Source organism: Ambystoma mexicanum, chromosome 11, assembly GCF_040938575.1.
Source record: "Ambystoma mexicanum isolate Mex_15411 chromosome 11, UKY_AmexF1_1, whole genome shotgun sequence".
Lineage (NCBI taxonomy): Eukaryota > Metazoa > Chordata > Amphibia > Caudata > Ambystomatidae > Ambystoma > Ambystoma mexicanum.
In genome coordinates, this window is record NC_090934.1 from 582820660 (window position 1) to 582837285 (window position 16626).

At 47.2% G+C, this 16626-nt stretch overlaps 1 protein-coding gene across 2 annotated transcripts in view; it reads left to right on the top strand.

Moving 5' to 3' along the window:
- The first annotated feature begins 200 nt into the window (after positions 1 to 200).
- The window catches only part of LTO1 (LTO1 maturation factor of ABCE1), a 552752-nt gene continuing 536326 nt past the window's right edge, over positions 201 to 16626 (top strand). Inside the window, exons 1-2 of one of the 2 annotated variants that reach the window (XM_069623448.1) lie at positions 226 to 360; positions 2256 to 2331. Coding sequence is in view for 1 of the 2 variants with exons in the window: in XM_069623447.1 (XP_069479548.1) it covers positions 308 to 360 (53 nt within the window). In the remaining variant the exon portion in view is untranslated. Of the gene's footprint in view, positions 361 to 2255; positions 2332 to 16626 lie in introns of both variants that reach the window. The other variant, XM_069623447.1, reaches the window with a different exon arrangement.

Below are 16626 nucleotides of genomic sequence, written 5' to 3' on the forward strand. Positions count from 1 at the left end.
GAAATATAAAACCTGGTTTACCGTAAATCCGCCCGGGAAATAAGTAGAGAGATGGCTGCGGCCTTCTCTATCTCCGATTCTCCGGAGTTTAAGTGAGCCGCATGAGGCTCGCTACAAATTCTGCATTCTCGGGAGTTCCGGGTACGCGTAACATCACGTGACGAGATTAGAGATCACGAGGTAGAGTGGACGTACGTTTCATGTAATTTGAAAGTCACGTGACAAGTACGCGTTGGTAGGACAGCTTCTCCTTTGCAAAATTGGTTGATGTGCTCGTACAGCCCATCATAAACTTTGTGTCAAAACCATGGCTGCAGCAGAGGATGACATCTTTGACAGTATTGTGATGGCTGAAGAGCGGTGGGTGATTCCTTTTGGAGCGGGGAGTATCAGTGACGGCCAGTGGTGAAAATGGAAATAAATTGGTGGGGATATCACAGGGGCCGGGGTGGGGGCGGAGTTTGGGGGCGCTGCCCGAGGAAGCGGGATTTAGTGGTGCGGAGGTGGCACTTGACCTATCAAAGGAAATGTCCAAAATAATAGTTTAAAACGCGCAATTCTTTCATGCTGCGTCTTTTGCAAACTGTATATCAATCCCACTTTAAACCACTTCCATGGCACTGGTGATGAATTAATTCACTGTGCGGATAATACTTTTGACCAGTGTTGCTGTGTAAATATTCTCTAAAATGCACAATGTGCATCCCATTTTATTAAAAAAAAATCCCCCTTTGGTACAATTCAAACATGGTGTTTTGTCTTCGCCATAAGCAACTTTTTTCTTTTACTTAAACCACACCCGGCACAGCTCCTGCAGCTTCCCTTTCAAAGCAGTTGGGTGGCTGCATCATGTGTGATGTAAATAGGGGTATTATATTTATGCAATGTTTGTCAGATACCTGTATATTTATGCAATGTTTGTCGGATAGACGAATCCGACAAACATTGCATAAATAAATAAATCAAGTCCATGTATCTGACAAACATTGTATATATAAATAAAGTGTGTCGTGGCTGAGGACCTGGGTCGTGGCTGAGGACTGTAACTTCTGCTTGTGATCTCTTGCATGGGGTCACCAGAGGAAGTTACAGTTTGCTCGCAGGTGCTTTTTTTCCCTCCCCTTCTCCCCAGCGTAGAGCAAGGGTGTGGAGCGGCTGACTGGCCGTATCCCGAGATCCGGCTACACATCTGGTGCCGGATCTCGGATCCGGCGAGAGCCGGCCCAGTGACCAGCACTGGTGACGCCTCTTATTTATCTAGCTTTCAATTCAATAATGTTTTACTGTCTTGATGACTCGTGGACATTCAAGTATGGGCACTTGCTAATTAGCTATTGTACTATGCAACCAGGGCTTTAAGTGGGTTAAGAAATCGAGAGGAGGAGGGGGGGGCCCTCATTTCGGAGCGTGGCTTATGGGGTGGGCGTGGCCTAAAAGTACACAAACCACAGTTATGTATGCAAGCAAATATATAAATGCATGTAAGCATTTATATATTTCTAGGCATACCTTATGATGGTTTGTGTACTAGGCAAGCCATCTTTTATAAATATCTGTTTATAAAAGATGGCTTGCAAAGTACACAAACCATAGTAAGGTACGCACATAAATATATAAATCATAGCTGCCTACATTTGTAGACAAGAAACCCAGGGAATGATGTCACCGACGCCCGCCCCTTTTTTGGCAATACCCCGCCCACATGTTTTAGACACAAAAAACCCAAACCTGACTAACAACCTCTGCGTATAGTTGAGCCTTAGACCGTTCTGATGTTGGGCAGTACTTCTATTCTTTCATTAATGTATCCCCAAATTAGATGGCATTCATGGTGCTCGTGCTAATCTTGCAAATGGAGAGAAAGAGCCATAATGCGGAACAAGCTCACCCATCTCGAGCGGCACTAAATAATGCCGTCAAAATACTTAAATGACACAATGCCAACTTTAAATTTAAAAGCAATAGCGACACTCAAAATGGCCGATACGGCGTACGTAATCGCGTGATGACGTCATCACGGACGTGATGACGTCACACGCGAAAAGAGTATTTAAACGTGCGAAGGGATACTGCTAAACGCGTTAGAAAATAAGCGTGAGAGTGACAAGCGGATCATTCTATTAAGGTAAGATGAGGAAACATTGATTCCCCCAAAGCTACTTTGAGCAAATTATTTGCTCACTTAGGATGTATCCTAACCAGGTTCTACTTTGTAACCTCCAATCTGAAATATATGTTCTTTTTTGCTAAAATAGGGTACAGAACCCAAGGGAAACGTAAAAGTCGGAGGATTTAAATGTGGCACAACAAGCTTAAAAGATAACACTATTGGTGAGCGTTATTTTGATATATATTTTTTGACATGACTAATTCTTGAAAAATGTGTTACAACATGTGAGCAATGTGTTTCTTGCTTAAATAATTCTTTTGGTGAATCAAATACAAAAGCATGAATGGCTTTCTTTTTTCTTTTTCTGTTATAATAGCAGTCAAATCTCTCCTGATATGATCCCCTGTAAAAACAAGGGTGAAACACATGTAGAGAGTGTTAATAAGAGGTTGAGAGTGGAAAACAAGAAGTTACATTTGGAATAAAAACACTCAACTTTTGAAAAAGCAATCTGGTGTGAAGGAAAATTATTCGGCGCTTACCATAACAAAAAAGTACAATGGGAAATCGCAAGTGGAGATGTATTTATTTTGAGAAATGATCTAATCCTACCTATGGCAACCTAGGTTAAGATGCAATACCACAGCTGATAAATCCCAACATTAAAAATAAGCAAGCAAATAGTGATTTGCCGGGAATCAAGTCCTGTAAAGGTTGCAAAAAGTGTGTTTAAATAATGCGGAACAAGGATAAAGCAAGAGAAGATAAAAAGATAGGGATAGAAAAGGGGAGTAAATACATGCAGAATTAAAGATGAAAGCGAGAAAGAAGAGGGAGGAAAGAAAAACGTTTGTGGAAAAAAAAGGTAAAAGTACAATAAAATGGCCAAATGACCAGAACAATAGTGGTGGAAAAAGGGATGCAAAAACAAATAAAATGAAAGTGAAAAGGTAAAAGGTCTGGAAAAGGCAAGAAAGGACTGAGATTTCGGCGGGTGGTTGGGGGGGGTCTAAAGGCCGATCTGCCCAATGGGTGTGCGCCACTGCTTTGGCTAGTATATTACTTTTAGCTAAGAGACTGTTGGAAGCGCTGAGTCTACATAAGACTCCCCGCCCATCATTGCTGTCAGTTCCATGTGTGGCAAGTCACGTTATTTTGTGCATGTGTTTATTGGTGCACTTTTGGGTAAACTTTTTCCACAGTGCTTGTTTAACTTTATGTTCATTTTTTAATGGCACGAACAACCGTTTTCCAGTAGCTTTTAATTCCCTCCGAAAGGTATGCCGTGGAAGAAAAGACATCAGCAGTAACATGACAAAATGGAGTGTTGTCACACGAGGGCCGGGATATGACTAATCACTGTTGTCAGTAGCTCACATCGTGGACGAGTTAAGACACTGAAGGTGACGTGACCCTAGGTAATTAACTTCACTCAATGCACCCTGTGACGTTGCCTCAGTATTGTGGCTAGGAAGGAGTGACATTAGACAAGGTAAGTGACTTCAAAGGACTACCACGTCCCGCCCATGCTTCCACCCGATTGGCTACCAGCATTAGTCTTTTCTGGCCAATCGCATGGAGGCATGGGCGAGCCGCAGCAACCCTGGGCCTGTGCTGGAAAACCCAGAGACTCTGCGCTCTTCCCCAGAGACCCGGAGAAGAGTGTAAAAACCCAGAGTCTCCTGGTTAAACCTAGAGGTTAGGCAGGTATGATATAAATGCTTACATTTATATATTTGTTTGCGTGCCTTACTATGTTTTGTGTACTTCAAGATTGCTTGAAAAGTACACAAGCCATAATAAGGTACGCACACAAATAAATAAGATTGATATTTTTGTGTGCGTACCTTTTATGGTTTTGTGTACTTTTCAAGCCATTTTTTAAAAACATTTCTATGTTTATAAAAGATGGCTTGAAAAGTGCACAATTCAAGCCATCTTTTATAAAGCTTTGACGATGGGCAAAGTCTGAGGCGTCGGCAAAGCTTTATAAAAGATGGCTTGAATTGAGTACTTTTCAAGTCATCTTTTATAAACCTGAAATATTTAATGGGAATCCCTGGTTCGCTGAGGGTTAAAGACGCCTCAGCGACCTGGGGAAACAAAGGGACAGTAACTTCTTCTGGTGACCCCTCAAGAGAGGGGTTACCAGAGGAACTTACAGTGACTGACAGAAGTGCCAGTCAACTACATCAACGCTGTGGCTGACTTGCACTTCTGTCATCTCGCCTCACTTAATGGCAGGCGCATCTCCAATTGCCGCTTGGCAGCGGTGGGATAATGCATCCCGCCAACATTGTGGTGGGACCAGGGTGCTCCGGCAGGGCCCCGGCTCAGCCCTACTTTTTGGAGACTGCCGAGTCCTGACCGCGTCTGCCCCTGGCCCACTTAAAGCACTGTATACAACTTTGTATTTTATTATATTTTATATAGCGCTTTTTACCAAAGCGCTTCACGGAGAGCAATCGGTAGTACATTAAAATCAGGATAGGATAAAATATAAATGGGCGAAACCCTCTTTTTCTTTTTTTTTGTGGGGGCCTGACTCTTGAAGGTGGCTGGTATCAAAATTATAGGGGGTAGAGTCAAAAGCTTCCCTAGCCTAATGCGTAATGGGGGGTCAAGAAACCTTGCAAAAAGAACTGTTTGATTAATAGTTCTGAAGAAAAGGGGTCACCGTGTGGTACATAGAAAACAATGAGGATTTATTTTGACATCTTCTTTGCGCCGTAGCATAATACAAACAACATAGAAACGTTCATGTGTATTCTGCACAGTAGTGGGTTAGTATCTTTGTGACAGTCTAAACAATGTCTTTTTACTGCACAGTTAGCATTCTCGTAGTGGTAACATTCTATTAATATATATTGTTCATAATCACAATACATAAAAAACGTTGTCGACACTTTGATGCGTGTTTCTGGTTCGGTAATTGATTGACAGGGGGCAGTGGCTGATGGCAATGGAGCAGCGCTGCACAGTGGGTCCCGAACCATCTTCAGGACGTGTAGGTCAAAAGTCAGACTGGATTAAAGGAGGTGCGTCATCCTAAGGTGAGAAGGAAGACTGTGTTTAAAAATGGTGACCTGGTTTGTGTACAAAAATTGTGGAAGTATGCAAGGAACTAAGACCTACCAAGGAGGCGTTTGTTCGACGCGCTGGATATGGTTTTGGAGTAGTGCAGCTGCTTCTAATGCGGCTACCGTGGCTATCTGCAGAAGTCAGAAGCCCAGATCTGAGTAAAAAGGTTCAATAAATGACTATTAGAGATGGAAGTGCTAATTTTAAAACTGTCATTGAGACTGTGATAAAAACAGGTTGAAGGAGGGGTGAGTTCCATGCGTTACCTAGCATGCTTATTAATTAGCCTTATTGTGCTAAACGTGTAGGAACAATGACTGCCGTGGGGGAGGATGGCCCCATTTGTGCACGGTGACAAGTGTGCACAGTGACATAGTTGCAGGTATCAAATATGCAGATTCACTGAGCAAGTAATCGTAGGCAGTGGTCCTAATCATATGGTGTCGGAGACGTGACTATGTCAAAAACATCAAAAATGCGATGCGTGGCGTGCTTATTGGTCGTTTACCACAGATTACTGAGAGAAGGGTTTGCGTGTTGTGGGGGGGCCGCGTAGTGCACGGGATCGCGAGTCTGTCGTCTGAGGAGGCTCAGAGCAAGCGATCGTGTATGGTGAGCGTGTGGCCGCTGCTCGTTGGGAGATCGAGGGCAGAAGAGCGCGAGTAATGCACTATCGGAGTGCTGGGCTTGGATCGTGCATCAAGGCAGGGGGCAGAGTAGCGACTAGAGTCTTACCTTCGTCTGAGTCGGCGAGGTACTTTCGGAATCAGTCTATTGCGCATGTGCAGTGGCGGGTACTCGATGTAAATCAGATCGAGGCCGCTGAGACTGCGCATGCGTTAGGGAATAGTGTTGTGGATGCGAGCCGGAAGGCCATAATGGAAGCGGCCACTAATGCTGCGCGTGCGTAAAGGGAGTAGTGTCATCAAATGAGGGAAGAGTGCTTATGGGTACTGAATGATTGACAAAAAGAGCATGACCAAGAGCAGTAGTGAGCACAGGTGTGTTTTCATAGTGTCGCATCCAACTGTGCCTTACTGTAGGTGAAAAAACAACAAACAGCCAATGCACAATGCAAATTACAATTATTAACCTGAGTAGGCTGCAGTACAGAAAGAGGAAAAGTTGACAACATTTTTGTTTAAAAAGTGTAAAAAATGCATTTAATAACAATTGTACAAACGAACATTTGGTATTAGTGTGCGAAGAGGCTGCTACTAGTTGAGTTGGGGCGCCAGGATGTGAACCAATAGAGGTAATGTCAGTTATTGGCTGGGTTAGTTATCTGTTGAAAAAGAGGTTCCACTCGATTGAGATATTGAGGCCGTGTTTGACAGAGTCGAGGCAGTAAATCCATTTTTGCTCAAGTCTGCGGAGGGCCAGGTCTCTATTACCTCCACGGAAAGGGTGAGGCACTGTTTGTAATATTGCCCAGAAAATGTCATTGTGGGTGTGATTCATTTTCTTGTAATGGGCTACTAGAGGTTTGTCTTCAACTTGATGTCTTATGCACGACCGATGTTCGCAAATGCGTAATCTAATTTCTCTTTTGGATTTGCCTATGTATATGAGGTCACACGGACATTTTATAATGTAGACAGACCACTTTGTTTTGCAATTGGTGAAGGAGTTGAATGTCCATGGGTTCCCTTTTAGGTCAATACTCTTGAGGTTGGTTGTTAGGTTGTAGACAGAGCAGTTGGCGCACTTGAAATGGCCTTTGACAGGCGGTAATCGCCAGAGTGTGGTTTGGATGTTGCTGGTGACGTCAGACTCTGTGTATGTGTGTACGAGAAGGTCCTTGAGATTGCGATTCCGTTTGAATGCAAATCTTGGTTTCTCTGGTTTAAAGCAGTCTGTGTGAAGTTTTTCCCAGTGTTTCAAAATCACTTTTTTCAAAGAGTTGCCCATGGGGGTAAAGGTGGTTATGCAAGTCATTTTATTCTCTGATCAGTCTCTGGTGGTTGGAGTGAGGCAGGCATCTTGATTGGTGTGTTTCACTCTTTTATGGGCTTGGCGAACAATATGGCTTGGGTATCCTCTTTCTTTTAGCCTTGTTGCTAGTTCTTTGCTTTTCGATTCATATCCACTTAAAGTGGAGCAATTTCGTCTGATGCGTAGAAATTGGCCGAAAGGCAAGTTAGTCTTGAGGCCTGAAGGATGAAAACTGGAGTATTCCAGTAACATGTTTTTGGATGTAGGTTTACGATATAGAGTGGTACTGAGAGTCTGGTTGTCGTTTTTAGAGATTTCCAGGTCCAGAAAAGGAATCTGCTTCTTGCTGTAGTCCATAGTGAACTTTATGCAGTCATTACGTGAGCTTAACCATTGCAGGAAAATATGGAGGTTCTCTTCAGTGTCTTTCCAGATCATAAAAACATCGTCAATATATCGCAACCAACATCCAATTGAATCTCTGAAGGTGTTGTGTTCGTCATAGATAGAATTCTTTTCGAAAGTGTCCATGAATAGGTTCGCTACGTCTGCAGATAGCCACGGTAGCCGCATTAGAAGCAGCTGCACTACTCCAAGACCATAGCCAGCGCGTCGAACAAACGCCTCCTTGGTAGGTCTTAGTTCCTTGCATACTTTCACAATTTTTGTACTCAAACCAGGTCACCGTTTTTAAACACAGTCTTCCTTCTTACCTTAGGATGACGCACCTCCTTTAAATCAGTCTGACCTTTGACCTACATGTCCTGAAGACGGGTCGGTACCCACTGTGCAGCGCTGCTCCATTTCTATCACACTGCCCCCTGTCAATCAATTACCGAACCAGAAACACGCATCAAAGTGTCGACAACGTTTTTTATGTATTGTGATTATGAACAATATATATTTTTTTTATTTTTTTTATTTTTTTTTAAAACCTTTATTTTTGATTTTTAAAACATTAAACAACTACGCACCCACATTAGGGTGGTTTTAACTCTGCGCCATGTCCTACCTCCCTCCCGCCCTCTCCTCCCCCCTGCCCCCCCGCTCAGTCCTGTGACTCCTATGGGTGTGCAGTCTTTTTCCGGTTACTTGAGACATGTGGCCGGTGTTGTTAGCTCTGTGTCATCACAGCTGGCTTGTTCCTGTGCCAGGGGTGCCTGGCCGAATGTCAGGTGTCTCCTCAGCTTCGTTTAACAGGAATTGTACTAACGGGCCCCAGATGTCAGGTGGGCGGGCATGTAAGGGTAGTGACTTAATAAAGTCCGTTTCCACATCCTGACAGTAAAGAATGTCCCTGCGCCAGGCAGGGATTGTTGGAGGGGGGCCTCGACCCCAGGCCATAGCCACTCTCCTGCGGGCAAGTGTCAACAGGAGTCCTGCCAATGTCCTTGACGGGGCGGAAAGTGATTTTGTCATGCCGAGTAAGGCTGCCGTTTGGCTCGGTTGTATCTCCTCACCCACTATTGCTGCTGTCGTCTCCAAGACTCGGCTCCAGAAGGGTGTTATTTCAGGGCACTCCCATGCGAGGTGGACGAAGTCTGCTGGTTGCATCCCACATCTCTCGCAGTTCGCATCCGCCTCCGGGTGGTGTCTGTTAGCTTTTGCTGGTGTGTAATAGGTCTGGTGGAGGAAGTTGAAATGAATTGGTTTAAGGCGAGAGTTGAGAGCTATTTTTTGTGTCTGTTTCAGGATGTAGGTCCAATCTTCCTCTGGAATGGTCATGTGTAGGGACCTCTCCCATCTGGTCTTTGCCTGAGTAAGTTTGGGTGTCGTGTCTGTGATGATGGATTTGTAGATTTGCGACACCAGCTTGCCCTCGCCTTGCGCCTGTATGGCATTGTGGAGTAGTTGCCAGGTTGGGGGTTGTTGGGGGAAGTCTGGCAAGAGAGCTTGTAGAGTGTACCTGGTCCTGAAATATAGGAATGTGTCAAGTGCGGTGTTGCCGCCTTTCGATTTTGCTTGTTGTGGTGTTATAAAGCCGTCCTCCGTGAAGAAGTCTCCCAGGGTCTTTATTTGTAATTTGTCAACCCACTGGTGAAATACTTTCTCAGATGTCAGTGGAACTCCTGGGATGAACTTTACAGGCAATAACGGAGAGTATCGAGGTTGTATCCCGTATATTTGAGCCAGTCTCTTCCAGACCTTGTACGTTGAAAGCATTGCGTTCATGGTGCAGTTGGGGACGGGAATTTGGCTGAAGACGACTGCTGTTAACAAGTTTGGGGTAGCCAGGGCTCGCTCCACCTGCACGTGAGGTCTGATTGTATGGGTGGCGTACCAATGGCTGAGGAATTGCGCCTGGGCTGCCCAGAAGTACTTCTCCAGGTCTGGGAGGGCGAGGCCCCCGCTCATCACCGGGAGTGTCAACGTTGCGTGCGCCACTCTGGCTGGTTTGCCTGCCCAGAGCAGCTCAAGGACCATACTCTTTAGTCTTTTCAGGAAGGTTTGGGGTAGCAGTATAGGGATATTGGTGAATAGGTACAACAGTTTTGGAAGAATCACCATCTTGACCAGGGAAGCTCTCCCCCAGAGCGTTAGCGGTAAGGACTTCCACCGCGTCACTTTTTCCTGGAGGGACTTGACTACCTCTTCGTAGTTGTCGCGGAACACCTCGTGGTAACTCAGGGACATATGGACCCCCAGGTACCGGACTTTGGACGTTTTCCATGTGAACTGGAAGTCATCCGCGAATGGTTTGGTAGTAGGGGTCAGCGGGAATATGATGGACTTCGCTGGATTGACCTTCAGGCCGGAGGCTGTTCCAAACTTGATTACCTCCCTCATGACCGGGTTTAGATTTTCTTCGGGATCCCGAATGAGCAATGCCACATCGTCTGCGTAGAGGGACGTAATGAGCTTGTGCGGTCCGATTACGAGCCCTCTTTGTTGTCTATGCTCTCTTAGGTTGGAGGCCAACGGTTCCATTATCAGGGCGAAGATGAGTGCTGAGAGCGGGCAGCCCTGTCTGGTGCCCCGTTGGAGCTCTATGGGAGCGGATTTTGCCGTGCCTACGATGATGTTGGAGCGTGGCTTGTTGTACAATAGAGAAACAAGTTTGATGAAGCGCGCACCCAGCCCCATTCTGGTGAGTACGGAGAACATGAACGGCCATTCCACTGAATCGAATGCCTTCTCGGCGTCGAGGAGGACTGCGATTGCTTGAGCTGAGGGATCGAGAGCTTCGATGACGCTGAACAGCCTCCTGATGCCAAAGGTTGTATTGCGGCCCGGTATGAAGCCTGCCTGATCTGCTAGTACCAAGGTGGGCATCAGTGGTAGTAGTCTGTTGGTAAGTACCTTCGCGAGTATCTTGTTGTCGAGATTGAGGAGGGAGATGGGTCTGTATGATGCACAGTCCTCCGATGGTTTGCCTGGTTTGTGCAGAAGGATGATGTTGGCTTCTCGGGTAGAGTGGGGGAGGGATCCCTTCTCCAACGACTCCTCATAAACTGCCGTCAGAAGGGGAGCGATGGTGTGTGCGAAGGCTTTGTAAAACTCCCCGGTTAAGCCGTCTGGGCCGGGAGCTTTGGAGTTCGGGAGGGATTTTATGGCATCAATAATCTCCTCTTGAGTGATTAGCTCATTCAGCGGTTCTCGCAGGGGTTGTTCGACCCAGTACAGTTCAGTATCCTCTAGGTACTCCCTTGCGGCGGTTGGGTCTCCGTTGTGTCTAGTACTGTAGAGTTCTTGATAAAACAGCCTGAATTCTTCTGCCATGTCTTCGTCGGTGTGGGCCATTTGTCCCTGTTTGTTCCTGATCCCTTCTATCGGGGGCAGTTTATTGTCGGCTCTGACCAAGTTTGCCAGAAGAGCGCCCGGTTTTTGCCCCTCGCCGTATTGCCTGACCAATCTGTCGCGGTTTAGGAATTTCACTTCGCGATCGGCGGCGTTCCTGAATCTTTGTAGCTCTTCTCTCAGGGCGACTGATCTTGTTGGGTTGTTTGTGTCGGTGCCTTGAAGTTCTAGCTGTTTTAGCTTCTCTTCGCTGGTTGCCAGCTCCCGCCTTATGAGTTTCAGGATGCCATTTTCTTTGGCGTGGCAGACCCCTCTGATGTAGCACTTCAGAGTTTCCCAGAGCGTGCTGGCTGAGGAAACTGACCCTGTGTTGGCTTCAAGGAACATCGAGATCTCCTTCTCCAGTTCCGTCGCGAAGACCTCGTCTCGCATGGAGCCTGTTTTGAAGCGCCACCTCGTTAGGGGAGGTTTGGGATTAGCCGGGATGAGGACGAGAGTTACTGGGGAGTGGTCTGAGAGAGTTCTTGGTTGGATGTCGCATGAGCCGCTGGTCCATGGGCCGTTCCTTGAGGTCAGAAGGTAGTCGATTCTAGAGCTAGAGTTGTGTGGTGCGGAGTGGAATGTGTATTCTCGCCGCTCTCCGTTTGATGCTCTCCATGAGTCTTTCAGGTCGAATGCTTTGCATATTTCTTTTATTTGGAGGCAGGCTCTGGACGGAGGGTGTGGGGTAGCGTGGGATCTGTCTTTCACCGGGTTCAGCACTGTGTTCATGTCCCCACCCCAGATTATGGTTGCGGGGTCTCGAGACGAGAGATGGGATAGCACCCAGCTGAAGTTGTCAGGGCCGTCTACGTTTGGTGCGTAGGAGTTGACAAGGGTGATTTTTTGGCCATCTATGATGCCACTTACGAGGACTGTCCTCCCTTCGATGTCTTTGGATGTGTGGACAAGGCGGAAGCCAATCCTCTTATGTATAAGGATCGCTACTCCTCTAGAATATGTCGAGTAAGAGGAGAAGTACCTGTGGCATCCCCAACTCTTGGCCCACTGATGGTCCTTCCCTGGGAGCAAGTGTGTTTCTTGAATCATGGCTATGTCCACTTCATGTCTCCTTAGGTATTGGAGGATTTTCCTGGTTTTCGATGGGACATTGCCTCCTCTTATGTTCCAGGTTATGACTTTGAATGGAGTAAATTAGGGTCTATGTTGATTCGTCGTCTGTTTCTCAAGATTGTTGGTATTGTAGTTGGGAGTGATCTGGCGGATAGAATGGAGTCGGGAGGTTCGGAGGTTGGGCTTTGTGTTTGCGTTAGTGAAGCGGGGGGGTGTGGGGGAGATGGCGCGGAACCTGGATGCTCCTCACTGTTGAACCATTGTGAGGATACCCACCTCAACTGGAGGTGGTGTGGTACACTTAACTTCCCTCCCACGCGCGGGCAAACCCCAACAGACCCGCGATGTTCCCTTTTCATCAACAAACAGTAAGGGTTGCTGTGCGTGGGGCACTAGGTGCCTCCCGGGAGTCAAGGGTGGCTCTCCTACGAACTAGAAGTGTCACTTTCTGCGGCATGGGTTTGCGTGGATGCGCTGGAGGCAGGAGGTCGTCTCCCTCGGCTGCCCGGGACGATTATTATGGTGGTTCTCTGCGCCTTTGGTTTTCGCGCTGCGGCCTGGGGTTGTTTGGGGCAGGCCTGCAGCCAGCTCGGTCCAGGTAGTCGTTGGCTTCATCAGGTGTGTGGAAGAAGAACGCTTTCCCATCATGTTGAACGCGAAGCTTTGCCGGGTATAGCATTGAGTAGAGTATTTGGTTGTCTTGCAGTCTCCTCTTTACGGTGGTGAAGGAGCGTCTCTGAGTCTGTACGCTGGGGGAGAAGTCTGGGAAGAACTGAATTGGATCTCCATCGTACTGGAGGTTCCCTTTTTCCCTGGCTGCTTTGAGTATCGCATCGCGATCTTTGTAATTTAACAGTTTTGCAATAATTGGCCGTGGGTTTGCGCCTGGGATTGGTCTTGAATTTGGAATTCTGTGGGCGCGCTCGACTACGAATAGCTGGGAAAGTTCATTCCCGAAGAGCGCTGTGCAGATCTGTTCAACATGGTCTTCCATTTTGCCTTGAAGTTGTTTTTCCCTGATTCCTAATATTCTGATGTTGTTTCTTCTTGAGCGCCCTTCTAAGTCTTCATTTTTGGCACAGACTGCCTTCATTTGGGTTTCAAGGGTGGAGATCCGCGTGGTCAGTGCCGACGTGCCGTCGTCTAGGTCGGAGACCCGTTGTTCCACCGTGTCGAGCCTATCGGCGTGCTTGTCGAGCCTGTGTTGGAGTTGGTCTACTTTAGACGAGAGATTGTCTAGTTTGCTGCCTAGGTCACCAATCCCCGCCTTGAGGTCCATCAGGATTTCCCTAATGTCGAAGCTTGGTATCTGCTCGTCCGACATGGAAGTAGCGGGTGTTGGGGACGCTGTTCTGCTCCCTTCGTTGGGGGGTTTGCTGGTATGGCTTGCGTCGAAGTTCAATTTCTTTTGGGTTTTGTCTGTTTTCCCCATTACGCTCTTGTTTCTGCGTTGAATGCTTGACCACCCCCCACTGGTGTTTATAGCGAGTCCGATGCTTTCGACCTGGTGAGGATGGCGAGTGTTCACCGTGCCGGAGCGCGTTCGTGCTCTCCGCTGAGTGAGAGAGATTTAGGGTGTCTTCCGGTCTTGGCGGGTATTGCGCTGTTTTGTGAGAGAGGCCAACAATGTCCACCTTTGTCGAGCTGGAAGCAGCTGAGTGTGGGGCCTGGTTCGCTCGGATTATGGGGCAGGTGATGTGCGTGCTTGGAGCACCCGATTTTGAAGGGGGGATTCGTGGCGCCTGGCAGCGGGGGTAATCTTCGTCGCTTTTGGCGGGCGCTCCGGTTGCCGTCTGTTGGGACTTGGTCAGGCCTTGGAGTGGGGAGTCGTTGCCGGGTAATGGGGCTTGTGCGGCGTCGGGATGAAGGGGCAGCGGGAATGTTCTGTGGCCGTTATTCGGGTGGGCGCCAAGGCAGGCAGTCTGTGTGGGGCTTGTCGTTGCGCCTCCTGAGTTTACACGGTGTCTGGCGAAAGGGGTTTGAGCAGCCTGGTGGGTCGGGAAAGCCGACCTTTCGCGCTGGATGGGGATCCTACCTTCGTGTCTGGCGATCTCCGCTGGATTTTCTGCCTGGTCGCTGCGGGGACGGAGACCGTGTGTCTCTGGGCGCTGTCGTGCGCACGTCAACCCGTTCTCTGGTGTGCCCTCGGTCTCTGACCCAGCGGGTCGCTGCCAGTTCTGGGCGCCGGGTGGCTCGCCGCTACTTCAGCGCTTTCGGGCCCGGGTTGCTCCTCCCCTCTTGGCCTGTTGCTGGTGTGGTCCGCGGGCCTTGGCGCTCGAGCAGGATCTCGGCCGGTGCTTCGCCGTTGGGGAGGAAAAAGGTCTCGGGGTGATCAGAGGCGCCTTCCTAGCGCACCTGGTAGCAGATTTGGGTGAATTGGATGCCGCAGAGGCGAGGATGTCGCAGGATTAATGGAGAGCCACACGGAGCTCTCTAGGAGGCGGCCATCTTGGATGGCTCTCTAGCGCCCTCTATGAACAATATATATTAATAGAATGTTACCACTACGAGAATGCTAACTGTGCAGTAATAAGACATTGTTTAGACTGTCACAAAGATACTAACCCACTACTGTGCAGAATACACATGCACGTTTCTATGTTGTTTGTATTATGCTACGGCACAAAGAAGATGTCAAAATAAATCCTCATTGTTTTCTATGTTCCCCACGGTGACCCCTTTTCTTCAGAACTATTAATCACACAGTTCTTTTTGCAAGGTTTCTTGACCCCCCACCCCCATTACGCATTAGGCTAGGGAAGCTTTTGACTCTACCCCCTATAATTTTGTACATTAAAATCAGCAATAGAAGATGGTGTTCAAAGTCAACCAGTAACAATCAAACAGATGACTTTAGTAAATGAGTTTTTAAGGAAGAGCGAAACAGAGAATAGGAGGCAATGGAGCGGAGAGATAGAGTAAGGAGGTTCCAGTGAAGGGTGGAAAGAAGTTGGAAAGATCGAAAGCGGGATTGCGCACAGGGGGCACGAGGAACATTAAGTTGGAAAAGTTCAGCAGAACGGAGAGGCCGATGGGGGAGAATAGAATGAGAGAAGAGAGGCAAGGTAATCAGGGGTAAGACCATAGGGAGATTGAACACTAGACAAAGGAAATTGTATTTGAGCTGAGAGTGAAAAGAAAGCCACCAGAGAGTCAAGAGAAGAGGAAATTGAGTCTCGGTAAGGGAGCAGACAAAGTGAGCGAATAGAAGTGATAGATTGATTTCAGAGGGGCAAGATGAGAACAGGGAAGACCAAAGAATAGAACAGAGCAGTAAAAGAGTTGAGAAAAGACTAGTGAGGAAACCAGAAGCTTAGCGGCGTGAAAAGTAAGAAAGGGACACATTTTACGTATGTTGTAGAGATGACAGGCACGTGAGGTGAGAGAAATATGATAGGAAAAGGAGAGATTAGAATCACAGTAAAGACCAATATTGTGAGCGAGCAGTGGGGGGATAGAGAGATTAGAGGGAGGAGGAGACAGGGATGGAAGAATATTGGCGGCAAAGAAAAGGACTTTGGTCTTTCCGGCACTTAGTAAGAAAGTGAGAAGTCATCCATGACTTGATGGCAGTGAGGCAAGATGAGAGGGTGATCTGGATATCAGGTGTGAAAGATGAGAAAGAACGAAAGAGCTGAGTATCGTCAGCGTAGAAGTGATGTGATACTCCAAAGGAAGAGATAATAGGAGCGAGAAAAGAGGTGTACAAGGAAGAAAGAAAAGGACCAAGAACAGACCCTTGTGGGACTCTGTGACCGAGAGAGAGAGAAGGGGAGGTATTGCTGCCCCAGAATACAGAGCAAGTTCAATTAGATAAGTAAAAAGAAAACCAGGATAGGACAGAACTACGGAAATCAAAAGAGGAAAAAGAGTCGAGGAGCAAAGGGTCGTCCACTGTCGCAAAGGCAGCAGATAGGTCGAGAAGAATAAGTACAGAATGATGTTTCGAGTAACTAGCAGTGAGAAGAGAGTTGAGTACAGAGGTCTGGGCTGTTTCAGTGGAGTGACTGGGCTGGAAACCAGACTTAGTGGAGGGGAGAAGAGATAGATCAGATAAAAAAGATGCAATTTGTGAATAGACAATACGCTCAAGAAGCTTAGATAGGACAAAAATTTGACACAAGAAGAGGATTTGCTGTGGGTTCCTGTGGGGTATTGTAATACTTTACAGTTATGATTTTGTTGTTTTAGTCTAGGCAGTATGACCATTGAAAAGTCATGATTTTATAAGGCATTTCTTTATTCACTGATCCGCTCCACCCCCCCACCACATAATTGTCGGGCGGATAGTTCATGAGTTAAGTGTTTTCCTGACATTGGACCAATCTGCGCAATTTTAAAACTGAAAAGGACTGCTTTATTTCATCGTCCTCCCAAGCTCGATCAATTAAGTACCATTATGTTGGGCAACAAAAACGGCTATTATCGCAATGCTTATGAACTGTCAGAATTTCTATGTAAAAACCTTCTTAACCTAAAGCACACTGTAGTCATACCCATGGCAGTTCCTAGCCAATTATGTGCCATGGGTGAAACACTAGAATGCTCCCCCTGATTAGTACACGTCACTCCCAAACTACACCTCTGTCGCACAACAAAACCCTCCTCAATATCGATAAATCGTTGCTAAACAAATTAAGCTGCTTTCG